Source organism: Carettochelys insculpta, chromosome 7, assembly GCF_033958435.1.
Source record: "Carettochelys insculpta isolate YL-2023 chromosome 7, ASM3395843v1, whole genome shotgun sequence".
Lineage (NCBI taxonomy): Eukaryota > Metazoa > Chordata > Testudines > Carettochelyidae > Carettochelys > Carettochelys insculpta.
Genome location: NC_134143.1, coordinates 7,716,429 through 7,737,470, shown reverse-complemented (window position 1 = coordinate 7,737,470; position 21,042 = coordinate 7,716,429). Strand labels below are relative to the sequence as shown.

Genomic DNA, 21,042 nt, shown 5'->3' with positions numbered 1-21,042 from the left:
TGTACCTGTGGTTTTGGCAGGAAGAGAGGGTGTTGAGTGACTGGAGTTGGCTGAGCTACCCGAAGTTAATAGTTTGGTTAATGGAGTCTCCTTTGCTGCTCGTGAGCAAAGGCTGACGTTCACAGGTCGTTCCATTCTTTATCATTGCACAAACGCTCTGCAGACTCTTCACCCAATGGGTTGCTCTTGAAATGTGCATGCTTTGTTTATTTGCTATGATATTTTCCTTATTGGTATTGTCTGGTCGCTTTCATCACATGGTGCTGTTTCTTTGCTCTCTGAACAGTTGGATGGAATTGCAGTTCAGGGGGTGAGTATAATCCAGCCACTGGGCCCTTGCTCCTCCCTCTTTCTCTTGGGAGGCAGTGGGGGGAAAAGGGCAGTGCCATCTGCAGAGAAAGAGGGATGTAAGCCAGAAGCTTTCGGCAGTGCTTAGAATACCACACCTGCCCCTGTGTATGTCCTTTTACCTGCAACTTCATTGCTAGGAGAATGCAAATCTAATTCCAGAAGTCTTCTCCTACCTTCAAGCTGTGGTTTCTGAACAGGCACTAACTGTTGGGAAAGGAAGCATATCCATTCCTGGTATTAATGTGTGTGCTTTGTTCCAATTAGCAACCGAGTGCCTGTTTTCCTAGCAGGGAAAGGGCTGTGTCATCTTCTCAAAGGAAGCTGTAGATAAGAGAGGTGTTTTCAGGGGAATCCACCTCTGCCCCTTTATTTCGAACTGCAGAGGCTGCAGAGGTTATTCCATCTTTGGAACAGGAGCAATCATAGTAATCCTCACAGTCTTCTGCTTGGTATTAGACTCACTTGGCTTGGCCAGGCTGCCTGAAAACGCGAGGGAGAAGAAGCTTCCACTTACATGTCAACTGCATCAATAATTTCAATGCCTATCCAAGGGAAGCTTGATTTCTGTACCTTTGGGCAAAAATCCCCTCTTGCACAGCTACACCCCTTGCATCTTGTGTACTTCGGCCCCTAGAGCGGCTGCTCCTGGCAGACCCACTCAGACGCCCGTCCTCCATTCACAAGGAGGAGGCCCAGAGGGACTGGGAAGCATCTACACAACAGTTACAAAAAGGCCTTGCCCCTGGAGGTGAGCTTCCTTCCTTCTCACACTGTCTTACCCCCACAGAGTTCCTCTGAGCCTCGCCTACTCCTTCAAGCTTGGAGCAAGGGGTTCCTCTTCATCCTACCCTCTTCTCTGGAGATCAGCAAGTTTATGTCACTCAGGCTACGTCTACACGTGAAGCCTACATCGAAGTAGCCTATTTCGATGTGGCGACATCGAAATAGGCTATGTCGATGAATAACATCTACATGTCCTCCAGGGCTGGCAACGTCGATGTTCAACATCGACGTTGCGCAGCACCACATCGAAATAGGCGCAGCAAGGGAACGTCTACACGCCACAGTAGCACACATCGAAATAAGGGTGCCAGGCACAGCTGCAGACAGGGTCACAGGGCGGACTCAACAGCCAGCCGCTCCCTTAAAGGGCCCCTCCCAGACACACTTGCACTAAACAGCACAAGATACACAGAGCCGACAACGAGTTGCAGACCCTGTGCATGCAGCATGAATCCCCCGCTGCAGCAGCAGCAGCCAGAAGCCCTGGGCTAAGGGCTGCTGCACACAGTGACCATAGAGCCCCGTACGGGCTAGAGAGACAGCGTCTCTCAACCCCCCAGCTGATGGCCGCCATGGGGGACCCCACAATTTCGACGTTGCGGGACGCGGATCGTCTACACGGTCCCTACTTCGACGTTGAACGTCGAAGTAGGGCGCTATTCCGATCCCCTCATGAGGTTAGCGACTTCGATGTCTCGCCGCCTAACGTCGAAGTTAACTTCGAAATAGCGCCCGACGCGTGTAGCCGCGACGGGCGCTATTTCGATGTTAGTGCCGCTACTTCGAAGTCGCGTGCACGTGTAGACACAGCTTCAGAGTGCATGCGGGTATCTGTCAGCCGACGGTCAGCTAAGATGCCACCTATGCCCTTATTTTCATCCGAGTCTTTAACTGCTAGGACAAGAAAGTCCCTTTGCAGCGGGCAGCCAGGGTGGCTGACAGGTGCCCCAGAGAGTCTGTCCCGTGGAGGCGGCAAGACTCAGCGCTCAGCTCTCAGCACTCTCTTACCGATGACCAGGCTAATTGCAGCTGAAAAGCAACTGGGTTCTTTGTTTTGTGTTGGGCTTGCACAGTAACAGGGAGAGTCAGGTTACAGCTTAACCAGTTACTTAGTTATTGACTAAGGAGACTTAACTCTTACGGTTACAAGATTACAAGATATATATAAACTTTGCTGCACACTTACAAGATTTATACTTTGTTACAAAGATTGCAAGATTTACACTCTGTTCTTTAGTTGTCAATAGCTGGCATGTAACAATTCATAGATCTATTATTGAATGTGCACAAAGAAAACAAAAGCAAAGCAATACACTTAACAGGTCTTATTCTCACCCCTGCATTACCAATGTGGCGTGGCCAGAGTTTCACTCGGTCCCTCGATAAGAAGCAATTGAATTAACTCGTCTCAAGACACTGGTTCTCACAGGGCTGGTTCACATCTGTGGGGTGGAGATAATTTTAGGTCATTCTTTCTTTATGGGCCGGAGATTTTTCCTCCATTTGGGACGTTTGCGTAGGCGAATCAGCTCATGGTAACTAACCAAGGGCAGTCCCAGGCTCGGCTGTTTATTAGCCCATTGTCTCTTGTCAGCAGCTCTGGAGCGTCAAAAAGACTGTGCCTGACACAAGCACATCTGTGCTCTTGGGCATTCCAGGGCTGAGCTGTTAACCCTTCAGTGCTCTGAAGCACCCAGGAGAGACAAGATGGAGTAGAGAAAAAGGGGGGATTCTGTCTGGCTACAGTATCCCATGTAAATCGGGGTACTGGGTGCTGTCTGCATAGGAGTACAGCTCTTGGTTTGTCTGTTATTTCACAGAGGAATCTCTTACTCAGTTACCACCCTTCCCGTCTGCCTCTCTGCCCCTGAAAAAGCCACCAAAGACGTGTTTGCCTCAAACAAATCCATCCCCGGTTTTGGACTGCACCCGGTGCATGCTGGGAAAAGGCGTTGGCCTGTAAATCGATGCTGCATGAGCAGACAAGCAGGGCAGAGGTGATCTGGGCAGCTCACTTGGGTACCTCCCTTTCAGATCCTGGCACTGAGGCTTAAGGATCGGCCTTGCTCGGTGAGGACACAGCCCAGCAGCACCATGACGCTAGCAGTTGTAACTGAGTGGGCTCTGTTCATTGGTTGCCAGGACACGAGCTTGGGGTCAGGTTCTCTGGTGACGGGATGAGGCTGCATCTGTCATTAAGCAGGGAGCGAATGAGCTTTCCCCTCATATTTGGCAAGGAACGAGGAGAAGAGACTTCAGGAGCAGGTTGTATTTTCATGGATGGACCTACTGTGCCTGGCTGTTCAATGGATGGAGACACTTTGCCAACGGGATCAGTTTTGGCTGGTTTTGAGTTACTGTAACTGAGAGTTACTCTTGGTCCCCTATCTCCACGCTGCTTTCTGGCTCTGAGACAATAATAGGGTGCGCAGAGTCCACTTAAGATGGCCTTCTTTAAAGCACATGACTGGAGGAATCATCCGCAGGCAACATCTTTGAAACAAATTGAATTGCTGCATAGCAGGTGTGATGCTTCTTCTTCCCCTTACTTCTCCACCTTGCCAGCTCCCCATTGCTTTAAACAACAAATCCCCAACTCACCAAATACTCCTCTCTGCTCCCACTTGTTTCTTCTCCCAGATCCATTCCTGGGTCAAGTTGGCATAAACCTCTTGAATGGGTCAAACCAGACCGATCTGTTCTCAGGGATGGCTGCTTCTTTTCTGCCAGGCCTATCACTGTGAGAAAACGAAACAGCAGCCCCGTCGCACTTTAAAGACTAACAAAATTATTTAGGAGGCAAGATGCAAGAAAGGTATGTCCTCCTCTGTCTGCAGAAGATGACTCTGTTCCTTCAGCATCTAGTGAAGCTTAGCTCAAGATGCAGTAACTCATACTTCTAGCTCTAGCACAGTGGTTCCCAACCTGGGGTCCGGGGACTCCCAGGTTTTGCAGGGGTCTGTGGCAAAAAATAAAAGATAAATGAAAACCATCATAGAAAATAAGTTTTAAATAAATTACAAAATTACAATCAGTTCAACAACAACAGGGATATCACTAAGTAAGCCAGAAGTTTATTTGTGGCTATGTAGGCCCTATTATTGGGGTAATTTGCTCTGATGAGATGCGCGATCAAATTGTTGCGACGGCGGAAATGAGTATGCTTCGTTTAAATGTTAATTATGTAAACTTCCTTTTTCACGGAATGAAGGGGACATAGAGCCTAGAACTGGCTTTGAAGGGGGTCCATGAATGGTTTGAGAGGTGTAATTGGGGGCCACACTGGTGGAAAGGTTGGGAACCACTGCCCTAGAGGGCCCCAATTCAGCACCTCTCTGGTGTGTTGGCCAAGATGGTAACCGTCACATAAGTGCATTACACATGCACCTGGTCCTCAAGTGGTACTGCACATTGGAAGAATTTGTTCATTACAAATGGTTCTTGGAGAAACAGTCTAATGGGTGAATTTAGCACCTTTTTGTGTGTGTGCCAAGGCTTTGGTTTTTACACACTTGTTTGTGCCACATTATTGTATGCTTTTAGATGAACAAATTTCCTCTGAGTAACTTTTCCAAATGAGGGGATGGATGACACTGGCATGCAGATGGGAAATCAAAATTTTAAGAATGTACCATGCAAGGATTTTGTCTCCTTTAATGAGACGAAAGGAGCGTTGAGTAAGTTCAAAGTGAAACTGAAAATGTCCAGAGGTAAAATTCAGCTGTAGTAGAGCTGAGGGTGACTCAAAAAAAAAACCTAACACTTACTTAAATTGGAGAAAATTCTCCTTCTTAACTCTGAAACAGCAGGACAATTTTTTTTGCCTAATCTCAATACAAGGAACAAATAAAATTTGGCTCTGGGTTGAGAGTAAGCAGGAATGATTGCAGCCAGCAAACAGAATTTCTTTGGAGGTCATGAAGATGTGGAAATGGTGGGGGAGTTAAAATAAGAGGGTTTTATCTGTACTTGGTGCTAGCAGAAATCTACTGTCATGCAAACCCTTTGATTTTCTGTGCTACCCCAGCAGGTGAAATCCCAGTGGATGTGACATTTTCCCCCACAAATGTGGTGAACACTTGTGCCTTTTTTTTTTTTTGGACACAATCTGGAACTGTGACCTGCCGACACATATGCAAACCAGGACCCTTATTTGCATAGCATCAGTAGCAAAATACTTCTGTTCTTACAGTATGAAACACAGGAACTTTCCAGTCATCTGGCCTCTAACGAGTGGACTTTCTGCGGGAAGGTTGTTTGCATTGTGGTTATTTTATGCAATGGAGTTTGCTCAAGGATTGGAACTATACACAAAACGAATCCAGATAGCTTTGATAGAGGATTCTGCAGAATGATCTGATGTGGGTAGACGTCACTAAATTTGTTTAGTCAGTTACGAGCAGAAAGGTGTAGTTTGGAAATGAAAAGGCAAAGATCTCCATGTGATAGATAAGGACCTAGAAGGCTACTGTATGGGGCTTTCCAGTTAAGCGTTATTGGACCTAGCAAGCATGCGTGAGCATGCATCTCAGTCTTTATTGCCAAGACATCACTGGCCCAAAGACATATATACAGCACTAAGCTTTCAGCAGAAGCAGCAGCATTTGCATGCAGGGATCCAGTCATACAGCAGCTGGGCACACGCTAAGCCTGATGACTAGCCTGAGGGAAAGCCTCTGCAGGGGATACTGAGAGGGAGAGAGGGTTCCCCATCTCTGTGGGGATCATCTCACTTTGCTTAACATCAGAAGACAAATTCAGTTGCAACTTTGGCAGTCTGGGACTGGGAGGAACATTTTTTTTACCTGCAAAATCTTTTTTCTGCTCCTACCTCCACGGCATAACTCTTATCTGTGTCACTGACAGATGGACAGGCTCAGCATTCAGGCCGGGGACAGAGAGATGAAAGGGGACATGAGTCACAGATCTTTATCTGATATGAGTTTCTGCCCCTTTCCTCCCCACTAGTAAAAAGGAAGGGCTGGATGCTCAGCGTGCAGCTCCTTTACTTCCTGCTTAGTCAGTGGGAGTCCCACATTCCCTTCTCCCTCCATTGTGATGTAGTTAAAACAGAAAGGCCCCCACCTGCAGCCCTGAGCAATCTGCCTATAAAAGAATCCCTCTGCATCCTCCCCTCTGTTTAACAGCAGTCCTGTAGCACTTTAAAGACAAACAAAAAGATTTACTGGGGGATGAGCTTTCGTGGAACAGACCCACTTCAAAGAAGTTGGTCTGTCCCACGAAAGCTCATCCCCCAATAAATCTTTTTGTTCATCTTTAAAGTGCTGCAGGACTGCTGGTTTGTTTTGTTAGAATACAGACTAACAGGGCTACCTCTCTGATACTATTTATCTCTGTCTGAATGAGCTGATGGCACCAATAGAGCTGTACCAAAGGAATTTCCTTCCCCCTCCCTACCTTCTGGGTTCTGGCCCTGCTATAGGTAATATGCCTTGCTCAGGGGCGTGATGTGCTTCCTACCACCAGCCTCTGTTATCAGGGATCAGCCAGCCAGAGGGCATCGAGCCAGAGCCTGCCGGGCACAATGCCTCCAGTTCCCAGGAAGCGTCTGTGTACCCAGTGGTTGTGTGCCAAGTGTGACTGACATATGTACAATTGACTCCCGAGGGGTTCAATGGTTCCTGAGAGCATTCAGAATCAATAACAGCAGCTGGGAGAAAGCTGCACGGACCGAAGTTTATTGAGGAAAGGGGACAACAGGAGGAGTGGAATTACCAATAGGCAAACGGATCTGACACTTTATGGCCCACAGCATAAGACAGAGGGTTCCCAGAGCTCCTTCAGCTCTGGCTGATCCCAGAGTCCCTTGTAGCTTACCAGAACAACAAGAAGTCCTGTGGCACCTTATAGACTAACGGATATTTTGGAGCATAAGCTTTTGTGGGCAAAGACCCACTTCATCAGATGCATGAGTGGGAGGGGTGGGGGGGTTTCAGAGGGGTATTTAAAGAGAGGGGTCCCAGTAAGAGGGTGGGCCAGAGCTGACAAGGTCTATTCAGCAAGGTGGAAATGGCCCAGTATCAACAGCACTTATCAAAAGAGGAAAATACAAGTCAGATCAGACAGGGGGATGTGAGCCTTTGTCAGAGTCTAATGGGGTGATATTAGCACCCAGAGCACAGAAACTGCCTTTGTAAGCTGTGAACCACTCCCTGTCTCTGTTTAATCCGTGGCTAATGGAGTCAAATTTGCAAATAAATTGCAGCTCAGAGATTTCTCTCTCCATTTGATTTTTAATTTTTTTTTATTTCAGAACTGTTACCCTTATCTGCCACTGGGTGTCCAGGGAGAGACTGCCAGTGGTGTTCTCTTCTTTTCATTGCGAGGCCTGTCTTCTAGCAGGTGGCTTCTGGGTACCCATCTGGCTCTGTCAATCTGTTTCCTCACTTCCTTAGGTGGGTACTGTAGTTTGAGGAAAGCTTGGTAAAGGTCTTGTACAGACAGACCTCACAAGCAAAACAAGAGAACACCACTGACCATCAAATACAGCCCCCAGATAAGGCCTCTCCAGCCCATCATCAGTGATCTGCAACCCATCCTGAACAATGATCTTTCACTCTCACAGACCTTGGGAGGCAGGCCTGTCCTCGCCTACAGACAGCCTGCCAACCTTAAACAAATCCTCACCAGCCACGATGAACCACAAACCAGTGGCTCTAGGCCTGGAACCAACCCCTGCAACAGTCCTCGCTGCCAACTCTGCTCACATACCTACGTCAGTGACATCATCACACGGCTTAACATCAACTATACCATCAGGGGCTCCTTTACCTGCACATCTGCTAATACAATATAAGCCATCATGTGCCAGCAATGCCCCACTGCAATTTACATTGGCCAAACTGGACAGTCTCTCCGTAAAAGAATAAGTGGACACAAATCAGACATCAGGAACGGTGATGTACAGAAGCCTGTGGGGGAACAACTCTTCAATCTCCCTGGACACTCAGTGGCAGATTTAAGGGTGACAGTTATAGAATCATAGAAGAGTAGGACTGGAAGGGACCTCGAGAGGCCATCGAGTCCAGCCCCCTGCCCTCATGGCAGGACCAAGCACTCTCTAGACCATCCCTGAAAGCCATCTCTCTAACCTCTTCTTAAATATCTCCAGTGATGGAGATTCTACCACCTCCCTTGGCAATTCGTTCCAGTGTTTGATCACCCTAACAGTTAGGAACTTTTTCCTAATGTCCAACCTGAACCTCCCCTGCTGCAATTTCAGTCCATTGCCTCTTGTTCTATCCTCAGAGGCAAGGAAGAACAAGTTCCCTCCCTCTGCCTTATGACACCCTTTTAGATACCTGAAAACTGCTATCATGTCCCCCCTCAATCCTCTCTTTTCTAAACTAAAGAAGCCCAATTCTTTCAGCCTTTCTTCATAGGTCATGTTCTCTAGACCTTTGATCATTCTCGTTGCTCTCCTCTGGACCCTCTCTAATTTCTCCACATCCTTCCTGAACTGCGGTGCCCAGAACTGGACACGATACTCCAGCTGAGGCCTAACCAGCTCAGAGTAGAGCGGCAGAATGACTTCTCGTGTCTTGTTCACAACACACCTGTTGATGCATCCTAGAATCATGTTTGCCTTTTTCGCAACAGCATCACACTGTTGACTCATATTTAGCTTGTGGTCCACTCTAACCCCTAGATCCCTTTCTGATGTACCCATTCCTAGGCAGTCCTTTCCCATTCTGTACGTGTGACACTGATTGTTCCTTCCTAAGTGGAGCACTTTGCATTTGTCCTTATTAAACTTCATCCTGTTTACTTCAGACCATTTCTCCAGTTTATCCAGATCCTTTTGAATTATGACCCCATCCTCCAAAGAAGTTGCAACCCCTCCCAGCTTGGTATCATCTGCAAACTTAATAAGTGTACTTTCTATGTCAATATCTAAATCGTTAATGAAGATATTGAACAGAACCGGTCCTAAAACAGACCCCTGCGGAACCCTACTAGTTATACTTTTCCAGCAGGATTGAAAACCATTAATAACTACTCTCTGGGTACAGTTATCCAGCCAGTTGTTCACCCACCTTAGAGTAGCCCCATATAAGTTGTATTTGCGTAGTTTATTGATAAGTATATTATGTGAGACCGTGTCAAATGCTTTACTGAAGTCTAGGTATACCACATCCACCGCTTCTCCCTTATCCACAAGACTCGTTATGCTATCAAAGAAAGCTATTAGATTGGTTTGACATGATCTGTTTTTAATGCAAAACCATGCTGGCTGTTCCCTATCACCTTGCCACCTTCCAACTGCTTGCAGATGAATTCTTTAATGACCTGCTCCATTATCTTTCCTGGCACAGAAGTTAAGCTGACTGGCCTATAGTTTCCCGGGTTATTCTTGTTCCCCTTTTTATAAATGGGTACTATATTTGCCCTTTTCCAGTCTTCTGGAATCTCTCCTGTCTCCCATGATTTACCAAAAATGATTGCTAAAGGCTCAGATACCTCTACTATCAGCTCCTTGAGGATTCTAGGATGCATTTCATCAGGCCCTGGTGATTTGCAGACATCTAATTTCTCTAAGTAAATTTGAATTTGTTCTTTTCTTATTTCAACTTCTAAACCTACCCCTTTTTCACTAGCATTCTCTATGTCAGGCATTCCTTCAGATTTCTCAGTGAAGACCGAAACAAAGAAATCATTAAACATCTCTGCCATTTCCAAATTCCCTGTTACTGTTCCTCCCTCCTCACTGACCAATGGCCCTACCCTCTCCTTAGTCTTCCTCTTGTTACCAATGTATTTGTAAAAAGCCTTCTTGTTTCCCTTTATGCTTGTAGCTAGTTTGAGCTCATTTTGTGCCTGAGCCTTTCTAATCTTGCTCCTGCATGCTCGTGCTGTTTGCCTACATTCGTCCTTTGTAATTTGTCCTTGTTTCCATTTCGTATACGATTCCTTTTTTATTTTGAGATCATGCAAGATCTCCTGGTTAAGCCAAGGCAGTCTTTTGCCATGTTTTCTATCTTTCCTATGCAGCGGGATAGCTTGCTTTTGGGCCCTTAATAATGTCCCTTTGAAAAACTGCCAACTCTTCTCAGCCGTTTTTCCCCTCAGTTTAGCTTCCCATGGGACCTTACCTACCAGCTGTCTGAGTTTACCAAAATCTGCCTTCCTGAAATCCATTATCTCTATTGTACTGTTTCCCCTTCTACCCTTCCTTAGAATTGTGAGCTGTATGATTTCATGATCACTTTCACCCAAGCATCCTTCCACTTTCAAATTCTCAATAATTTCCTCCCTATTTGTTAAAATTAAATCTAGAACAGCTTCCCCTCTGAAAGCCTTTTCAACCTTTTGGAATAAAAAGTTGTCTGCAATGCAATCCAAGAATTTATTGGACAGTCTGTCCCCTGCTGTATTAGTTTCCCAACATATACCTGGATAGTTGAAGTCCCCCATCACCACCAAATTCTGGGCCCTGGATGATTTTGTTAGCTGTTTAAAGAAAACCTCATCCACCTCTTCCACCTGGCTAGGGGGCCTGTAGTAGACTTCTAGTAGGACCTCATCCTTGTTTTTTACTCCTCTGAGTCTAACCCAGAGACTTTCAAACCGTCCATCTCCTATGTCCATCTCCACCTCTGTCCAAGTGTGTACATTTGTAATATACAAGGCAACACCTCCTCCCTTCTTTCCCTGTCTGTCCTTCCTAAGCAGGCTGTACCCTTCAATACCAACATTCCAATCATGAGTATTATCCCACCAACTTTCTGTGATGCCAACGATATCATAGTTGTATTCATTTATTAGTACTTCCAATTCTTCTTGTTTATTTCCCATACTTCTTGCATTTGTATATAGGCATCTCAGACATTGATTTGGTCTTGCCTCCCAGTTTTGCCCTGGCCCTCTTTTTACTCTCCCAGTGTAGCCCATACTCCCTCCCATTTCAAGTTCATCTCCCTTGTATTCATGCTGTTCACTTACCTGCAGGCTTTGCTCCCCTGCCCCCGTCGAACCTAGTTTAAAGCCCTCCTCACTAGGTTAGTCAGCTGGCCAATTATTAAGTGTCGGGAATGTGGGGTTTCCCTGGCTATCCCAGTGCAAGGAGGGGAGAAGAAGAGAAACCCATTGTTCCTCAAGAGAAAATGAAGTCACACATTTTTGATGCTGACTGTTTGTTTTATTTAATCATTCATGAGCCAAGATCTCTGAAACATCTCCAGGATAAGAGAAAACAGAGGGTTACACAGGTGATAGGGAAAGTACAGCAGTTTGGTGGCAAATCTTAAAACAACATGTTCAATCACTGGGATCCAAGAGAGGAAATATTCCAGGAGTGACTTAAACTGGAGGGGAGGTTCTTCCACGGAGGCTATTCCTTAACCCACCATGGCTGTGAACTCACAGGTTTTAGAGGGGTTGTCCTTCTCTACCACTGAGTAGCTGCAGGAGTCCTTATTGAAGACGAGTTTACATTTCTTTTCATCAAAGTCAGCTGGGCGACTAAAGCTAGCATTGGGAAGGAAAACAAGCCTTGGCATGAGCCCTGTCAAACTCACTCTGACAGGTAAACACAATCCATTACCAAGTCCTGGGGCTGCTTTCGAGGTGTGTCCTCTCTACCTTTGAACCAGCAGTTTGTTTTATTAAAGCTTATGAAATCAAATTGCCCTGTAAATAGAGCTGCCTCAGACAATTCCCATGTTCAGTGTGGGCCTATAGTTAATCGGGAGCTAAAACAAGTAGAACAAAGAAGTGATGTTAACCAGCAAGAGCATGAATTCCAACAGACCAGCTGTCTGCTGAACATCCAGGGTTTTGTAGACACTGATGCCGCAGAGAAGAGTTTTACTTCTGCAGGAGCTCTAGATGTTCCCCTGCTACGGGGCACTTCGTAAATCTTAAAATTGCTAATGTTTTCATAAACAAACACCTCTAAGAGCTGGGGAAGCCCTAGTACCCTCATCTTTTGGTGAGGGAAATGGGGATCCCAGAGGCTGAGGGCCAAATCCCCAAGAGTATTTCACCTAATTTGTGCTGAACTTACATGGAGCAGCATCTTATTCCATCCTTCTGGCAGCTACAGCTGTGGCAATCCTTAACCCAAGTGGCACCATATGGATACGGTTTTCCAGCTTCAAGACAACCTACATGACACAGAATAAAACAAACAACCCCCGACCCTTCCATAAACTCCAACATCAAGCTGACAACTTTAAGACGTCTCTGTGTGTTACAAATAAAGGTCCGACATCTGCAGGCAGCGTGGCGTTAATTCCACTCTTGTACCCATCAGAAGGCCATTTCAGCCTCATTTACTACTTTGAGAACTCACACATCTTCTCCATTTTTTGCTCTCCTGGGATGCGTCTTTTGTGACAGTGAGGAGGAAAATAACTAGGGTCATCGACGGGTGCGTTCAAAACCCCCATCAACTCCAAGGGGAGTTGTCATGTGCAAAATGATGGGGGGCAAAACTCCCAAATCGGCAGAAACCCCCGGGTCACCAACAGCTTTGAGAGGAGCAAGTGGGGGACTTGTGTCTCTGGTTCCTGGGCAATAGAACACAGTGGAGAGAACAACTAGAATGGACGGTGTCACTGTGCAGAATCCGAATTCATATGTGCAACGTGCTTGATCCAGCAGCAGTTAGGTGCAATGCTTTCTGAGTGCTCCTCTTGCCAGCTGCCTGTCACTCGAAAACTAACTTTGTGTGTTCCCTCCCATTCCCCTCTTTCATAGGGCTCCTGGCTGCTCTCCACGGTAGTCAGCTAAGAGAGCGCACTCGAGAGAATGGTTGTGGTTCTTACCTGTGAGAGATGAGCCACGTAGTGCATGAAAGCAGTAAGCATCACATAGTGTCACCAAGAGGCTGAAGGCGAGCAGGCAAGCCAGGAAGCCCTTCTGAAAGAGAAAGATAAGTCCTGTGGCAAGAATTAGGTGGCTACCTACAGAGCTCAAAACAAATAAAATCCATTGTCAAAATTAGAGCAAGAGTCTTAAACTTCTGATGGATTCCTGCAGATGTTCAGTAAAAGACACTCACATTTAGTCAGGTTTTTCTCGTGAATGCGCTTAAATAGCAAGCGTAAAACCAACTGCGCAATGTAGGCCTGTTGTTTTTGGAGAGCTGAATCTTTGATTTACTGTTGTAAAATGTGTTGCTTCCAAAGAGCTCTGTGTCTGTGGGAAGTTCTCTGCAGTGAATTCACACTCTGTGTGAAAAGAAGCATTTTGGCAGGCTGACTACTGAGCCATGTACGTCTGTTCTGGAGGAGTCACACCCAGATTTTTGTAGAAGTTCCTGGAAGTTGTGCACTTGATAACGGGAAGTTGTGGCTCTGCGAGTGTTAGCCGATGGCCAAGGATGTTTGGTGAGGTGCCAGCTATGCCCGTTTTATACCATCCGTGACTTTAACCGCTAGGACGCACTGTCCCTTCGCGGCGGGCAGCCCGGGCTAGGCTGACAGATGCCCCAAGGTCCTAAACACCCGTGACTTTAACTGCTAGAGCTCAGAGCCCCTTCGCAGAGGGCAGTCAACACTGACTGACAGGTGCCCCAATGGCAGCACTAAGAGCCTTTCCACACCTGTGACTTTAACTGCTAGAGCTCAGAGCCCCTTCGCAGTGGGCAGTCAGGATTGACTGACAGGCGCCCCAAGAGTTTGCCCCGTGGAGGCGGCACAACTCAACGCTAGGCTCTTAGTACTCTCACCTAATGGCCAGGCTTTATAGCCAAAACGGCTGAGGTTCTTTAATTGTGTTGGCTGCTTTACAGTAAACCAGAGAAACAAGTCAGGCTTATGCACAAACGGTTACCCAAAATTTATTAAACTAGATTTTTAATCATGTGGTTACAAAATTGCTAGTGCCTACTTATTTAAATGTATAGATGTTACACACACAAACAAGTTACAAAACTGAAGCCACTATCCCAAAGAAAGAAAACAAAGTATAGAGCTCGATTTCAAAATATGTGTACACTAAAGAAAGGAGATCAGGTGTGGGTGCTTCTTACCCTCCTTGCATCTCTCGATTCCAGCGGTGCCAAGCCAGGATCGGTCACTCAATTCCGCGGAGAGACGAATAAGGGACAAGGCTTAGGGACCCTTTTAGCTGCAGAAGCCTTGGGAGGCTGTCACTTATCTGACCAGCAGATAGATAGTGAAAAGCACTCAAAAATCATGGTGCTGTAGGTCCCATACTTATACCTCTGTACTCCTTTATTCTCTTTCTCCTTTCTTATGCCAAATTGGGGCTGGTCTGTCAGGGCGATGCCAGCTCTCGCAAGAGTAGTTTACACTTGCAAGGGAGAGAAACAATAAGTTTCGACTTCTGGACATTCCTTTTATTAGGGTAAATATTTTCCCACCTAGGATGTTGGTGTGTGTGCATCACGTTATTTAGTAGGGGCTAAGAGCCATGTCTGTCACAGCTTCTCTGTCTGCTGTGAGCCTAACGTTGTATATGTTCCCAGAGGCACATTGTAGCAGCACACCTGTGCTTCTCACAGCTTCAAAGGCTGTGCTGGAATTTATGTCAAGTGCCCTGTTGTTTTGGCTCCCTTGTGTTCCCAGCAATGCTGGTCTGAGAGGGGGCTGGCTGTCTGGCTACAGCGAGGCGCTAAACAAAGATTCACTTTGTTTGGCTGGAGTGGAAGCTCTCTGACCATCTCATGCTTAGAGCTGGTTGGGAATGTCCTAATCAAACAAGTCTTCACCCCAACCTGAGGCAACGTATTGGGTCTGATCGGTGCTTAGTTTGTAGTGACAGTGGTGCTGGGTCACAGGCAATGGGGGGCCAGGCTCAAGCAATTTTTTTATCATCTTAACTGACATAGCAAGCCCAGAGGTGCTGGGATTAGGGAGTGCCAAGCCCAGAGGTGCTGTGGCTCAGGCCCAGCTACTCCCAGCACAAATTAAACACTGGGCTTGATTACTGCGGATAAACCCCAGGCAGATTTTTAACAGGAAATGGGTTGATTTCCTACCAACATGGTGGATTGCATGGGAGTCCTCCTTTCCTCTGTTGTGCTGGGGTATCCCCATCATGCAGATTGCCCCAAGGCTGGGGGTCTCTGGCCTCAGCCTCCCTACAGCTAAGTAAGAAGCTTCAGGGCCCTCTAGTCCCTGATACAAAGGTCTAGAAAATAGGACCTATGACAGAAGATTAAAATAATTGGGTGTGTTTAGTTTGGAAAAGAGATGGTGGGGGGGATATGATAGCAGCTTTCAAGTATATAAAAGGGTGTTATAGGGAGGAGGGAGAAAACTTGTTCTTGCTTGGGAGTGTCAGAGATCACCTGCAGGGCATGGAAGAGAATCTTCTCACTCTTCAAGGGCATATTTTGGTCTGAGACGAAGGCAGGCAGAAGGGGTGGTTTTATTTTGTTTTCTCTTGCTTTCCTCTGAAGCATCAGGGATGGTCATGCCTGCAGATGAAACACTGGGCAGGGAGGCCACAGGGTTCAGAATGGACCTCAAGTGTTCTCTCAGGTTTTGGGCTGGTGGGTCTCACCCACATGCTCGGGGGTCATATCCCAAAATTGGGGGGTGAGTTCCCCCAGTAAGATCAGCAGGGATCTTGAAGCTTTCTTTCACCTTCCTCTGTAGCTTAGGGGAAGGGTCCCTGACTGGGAATATCCAGGTATATTTCATAAACTCAGAGTTCACCTTGGTTCCTTCTGTTCTCTGCCTCTGGCACACAATGGTTCAGTAGCCTGAGGACTGTAATTTCCTTGAATTTTGCTTGTGGAGTTTGGGATGGAGGTGGCTGGTGATACAGAGGAAGTCAGAGAGGATTATGTTGAGATCCCTTCTGGCCTTTAATTGTATCTCTGTGGGTGAGAGGTAAGTTCTCTCATGAATTAAAAACAAAGAAGTTGGCAAACCTCCGTTGCAGTCTAGTGACAATTGCCAGGGTCAAAACATGTGCACCTGCAGCTTTCAGTGACATATGGACAAGGCCTGGTAACTTCGCCTAGAGTTGGGATGGAGAGCACTGAGAAACAGGGGTGAAACCACACATGAAGCCTCTCTCGCGGGAGGGTTTAGGGCATATTTTAAACAAAAGAAGGTTCTAGATAGACTGAGACTGGAAATATCCAGAGGTAAAGTTGAGCTGTATTTGAAACTGAGGATGACTCAACAACTGGGAAAAGGTTCTCCTCTCCTTAACTGTGAAACAGCTGGACAGCTTTGGCCAAGAGGATCTGTACCATAAACACTAAATTCAGATCTCGGCTCAGAGTGTGCAGGGATAATTTCAGCTGGTTTCAGATAATTTTTCTAAAAGTATGAGCCCTGCGAAAAGGGATTATAATGAAAAAGCCTGATTCAAAAAACTTTGATTCTCTTTGCAGACACCAGTAGGTAAAATCCTTAGGGTCTGATTTTTTTTCCTCCCCCGCCCCCAAGTTGCTAAAGCCACATCTTCTGTTTGTACATCAGGCCCCAAATATCAGCTTTATGCTCAGTAGTGATGTGCTCTTGCAGAATAAGAAACACAAGAACTTACCGTTCTTGCCAGACTTACCATTTTTGCAAAGTCCTTGCCCTGGAAGAAGCAGACAGCCTGTGGGAAGCGGATGTTTGCAATGTAATGGCTTATATAGGGTGTGAAAATAAGTTGTTTGCATTGGCAGTCCTTGAACAAACACCATGCAAATAGCTCTGAGGGGAGTTTATGCCCAAGGTGGACATGACTAAAATGTTGACTCAATGATGAGCAGGAAGGTGGAGTTTGGGAACAAAAGGGCCAGAGTTCTGAACATCTGATATGGAGGAAGCTGGAAGACAGTTGTAGAGGGTTTGCAGTCCAATGTTATAGGGACTAGCAGGTGCACTGATATGAATCCTTATCAGTCTTTGCTGCCAAGACATCCCTGGCCTGGAGGCATGTACAAAATCCTAACCTTTCAGCCCAAGCAGCAGTGGTTGCATGCAGGGATCCAGTCATACTGTGACTGTGCATGCACTGAGGTGAATGAATAGCCCTAGGGAAAGCCTCTGCAGCGCGTATTGAGAGGAAGATCCCCATCTCTGCAGGGATGCCCCCTCCAAACTTCCCTCTTCCTGCTCAGCTTGTAACCGTGGGCTTGTAGAGCTGAGAAGACAGATGGAGCTGGGGAGCACAGAGCAGGCACTGTGGGCTCAGTTCACAGAGACAGGCCCTAGACCCTCTCCTGCGGCAGAGACCTTCAGGCAGCCAAAGTTCCAAGAAATCAAGCTCCCTTCTGGCCCCTGGCGACTCTTTGAGGAAAAGCCCATCGTGGGTGGGGTAGTTCCTTGAAAGCCTGAGTTCTGTGTATGAAACCTAGCTGGCTCCTTCCTCAGACAGGCCTGCGTGGCCACATTTCCAGTCTTTTAGATGTGGGAGGCCACCATGTAAAGTCTGTATCCGCCTGGGAGTTCTACAGGGTGTTGAAAGGGCTCGAGACACTCCCCTCCCTTTGGTAGGCCAGGGAGGGGGAAGAGTCCAAGTCCTGGCGCAGCCCTTTGAGGCAATGACAGATGCTGTGCCACCAAGCTTAGCACAGTAGCTAAGGAGCCAAGTCACAAACCAGGTGACCACCATTTGCAATACTGTTGGATTCCTGCCTGGAGAAGCTAGCCCAGGGATGCTCTTCCTTGCAGGCTGGGGCTGCTCCTGCAGTACTGTTTCGTAACATGGCTGAGACCCACTCAGGATCATATCTCTCTGGAGCCTGGGGGCAAACCTAGGGAGAGGGATGGCCTCAGAAGGGAGCCAGACCTAGAGCGTGCCACTGGGGTACAGCAGGAGAGCACGGCCATATCTCTCTTGGCAAAGGCACATATATATGGAGATACACATCCCATAGACCTAGAAGGGACCTCGGGAGGTCATCGAATCCAGTCCCCTGCCCTCTTGGCAAGGCCAAGCACCATCCTTTCCCCCCATTCCCCCAGATCCCCAAACAACACCTCAAGGGTTGAACTCACAGTCCTGGTTTAGCAGGCCAGTGCTCAAACCACTGAGCTATCCCTCCTATATGAGAGTTGTTTGTTTGGTTTGTATTTATCTGTCAAAGCTGCAAGGGATTGGCCTGGGATGGGGTGAGGTAGACCAGGAGTTAGCTGAAGAGGCAGATTAAAAGAGATGGAGAAGCTCTGTGGGGGTGAGGGGAAAAAGGAGCCCAACGGCCAATGGCCATACTGCAAATGCAGAAGAGGAAATACCCATCCAAAGCCTGAATGGGACAGCCACTGATGCCAGCCGTTGGCTGCTCCTTCTCATTTGCACGTGGGTTTCTGAAGCCCAGTGCCCCAGGAGATCTCTCCAGGTTCAGCAAAGGGCTTGTGGGAGTGGGCAGGCCCTTAACGTAAACCCAGTACTCTCCAGCAGATACATACAGGCATTACACACTGCCAAGAAGGGGCAGCATAACAAAGTCCACAGACTGGACAGGCCTGACTGGAGAGTGCGTGAGCAGCATCTTTCTCCAGGCAAGGGCCAGAGCCATGCAGCTGCTGACGGACCAAACATGGAGTCTTCTGTCAGGCTGCAAAATCAGACCCCCAGCCAAGAGGAGGCCTCGCAGGAACTTCTCACCAGCTCCAGCCTTGTGCTGCTGGTGGGGAGGCCCAGTAAATCAGCCCCCGCCCCTCCTTTTACGGTTCTGGATGGGCCCTTGCTTGCACAGACATCTGCAACAGTTCAGCTCCGAGCTGAACATCCGAAGACTAATTCCAGTGCGACTTTGGCAGCTTGGGCCGAGCCGGAGCGTTTTTGCCTCCAAAAGCTTTTCCCCACCTCCACAGCATAACACTTATCTGTGTCTCTGACACGTGGACAGGCTCAGCGTTCCAGCCGTGGAAACAGAGCTAAAAATAAACCCGCTGCTTCCTCGCGCTGCCTGAGCGACACACAAAATCCACTCCAGGTCAGCCAATGCCAGCACAGGAGCACAGGGCCCCGCAGCCTGATGGAGACCTGTTTACGCTCTTGTCATCATTGGGGATAAGGTTTCACCTCTGAGTCTTTTACAGCTGGAGCACAACGTGGCCCACAGCGCAGAGGATGTTGTTTGAAGATTTCTAAATATCCTCCTCCAAGGCAGCTGGTCAATTATTAAGTGTTCCGGGAATGCCGTGTTTCCCTGGCTGTCCTATAGCAAGGAGGGGGAAGAAGGGAACCCATCATTCCTTAAGAGAAAAAAAAATTACACATTCTGGATGCTGACTGTTTTATTTCATCATTCGTGGGCCAAGGTCTCTGTAACATCTCCAGGATAAGAGAAAACAGAGGGTTACGCAGGTAATAGGGAAAATACAGCAGGTTGGTGGCAAATCTTAAAACAACGTGTTCAATCACTGGGAGCCAAGAAAGGAAATATTCCAGGAGTGACTTAAACTGGAGGGGAGGTTCTTCCAAGGAGGCTGTTCCTTAACCCACCATGCCTGTGAACTCACAGTTTTTAGAGGGGTTGTCCTTCTCTACCACTGAGTAGCTGCAGGAGTCCTTATTGAAGGCGAGATCACATTTCTTTTCATCAAAGCCAGTCGGGTGCCCATAGCTAGCACTGGGAAGGAAAACAAGCCTTGGCCTGAGCCCTGTCAGGCTCGCTCTGACAGCTAAACACAATCCATTACCAGGTCCTGGGGCTGCCTTCTAGGTGCGTCCTCTCTGGCTTTGAACCAGCAGTTTGTTTTATTAAAGCTTATGAATCCAAATTGCCCTGTAAATAGAGCTGCCTCCGACAGCGCACACTTTGTGAGGCAAATCAGGGCTAAAACAAGTAGAGCAAGGAAGTGATGTTAATTGTCAAGAGTGGAAGTTCCAACACACCTGAAGATACAGATACTCTCAGGCATATTTGGCCTCCCAGTTCGTGTTTGTTTAGTGGAAGCTAGGTGTCCTCTTGAGGATCTGGGCACTAACAATTTGGCCCCCTGTCCCATGCAAAATTTGTGTCAGTACAGGGGCGTGAATGTGGTCTCCCAAAATCCTGTATGAGAATCCCGACTACCGGCCCATCCTTCTTCATTGCAAAATGGAGGTACAGGTTGAACCTTTCTAGTCCGCCACACTTAGGACCTGACCGGTGCCGGATGAGGGAATTTGATGGACCATGGGAGGTCATTCTTGTCTGGGAGCATTACCACACTTCCACTCCTGACAGGGCTCTGAAGAGTAAATTACAGCTAAATACCAGCACAGAACACTGAGAGCCAGGACTGGTGACCGTCAACAAAGTTTATGGGACCATGGAAAACTTGGCCACACCCTGGACAAGTGGTTGCCAAGAGAACTAAAATCAGGCCGGGTTACAGATGTTGCTGAGTGAGACAGAGTTGCAAATTGGAAAGGTTCAAGATGTATTACGTGTCCTCTGGTCATCAAAAATCCACTGGGCATTTTTCACGAAGGGAGCACTGCTAAACCCAGTTTCAGTGCACTCCATACTTCAAGCTTAAATGCCCCATATCAACTCAGCTGGACAAAGTATTCGTCATGTGCTCTTGTGTGGTCTTAGCCAGCTGCGACCACCTTCTACCCCAACATAAACAGGGCTTGCCAATGACATGAGAAGTCCTAAAAAAGCCATACAGATGTGCTAGAAGATGCATGTCCAGCAAGCAGGGTGATGGGGGTGGGGAGGAATGGTGACACAAAGGGTCATGTGCCCCTAACACCATGGGTGGAAGGAGAAGGGGACAGCATTTAGCAGGGGCAGAGTCCAGGGTCTCAGGGTCCTGGCTGCTGGTCCTGCAGCTGGGATCTCGGCTTCTGGCCCCACACCTTCCCTCAGCCTTGGCCCCCATCCCGGTCCAGTCCCGCCACACCTAAAGACATGGTCCTGCTCTGGGTTCCACCAATGAGGGGTGAGGGCATGGGGGAAGGGCGGAGCTTGGGGCTAGGGGTGGAGTTATATGGGAGTGTGGTCACATGGGGGGGGTTCTCCATCCT

General features: G+C 47.6%; 1 protein-coding gene across 1 annotated transcript in view; it reads right to left on the bottom strand.

Moving 5' to 3' along the window:
- The window catches only part of MSMB (microseminoprotein beta), a 38,645-nt gene extending 17,748 nt beyond the window's left edge, over positions 1-20,897 (bottom strand). The window contains exons 1-2 of the mRNA XM_074999576.1: positions 20,875-20,897; positions 19,528-19,654 (exon numbers count right to left, since the gene is read on the bottom strand). Coding sequence (XP_074855677.1) covers positions 19,528-19,654; positions 20,875-20,897 — 150 coding nt within the window. The remainder of the gene's footprint in view (positions 1-19,527; positions 19,655-20,874) is intronic.
- Positions 20,898-21,042: the final 145 nt, after the last annotated feature.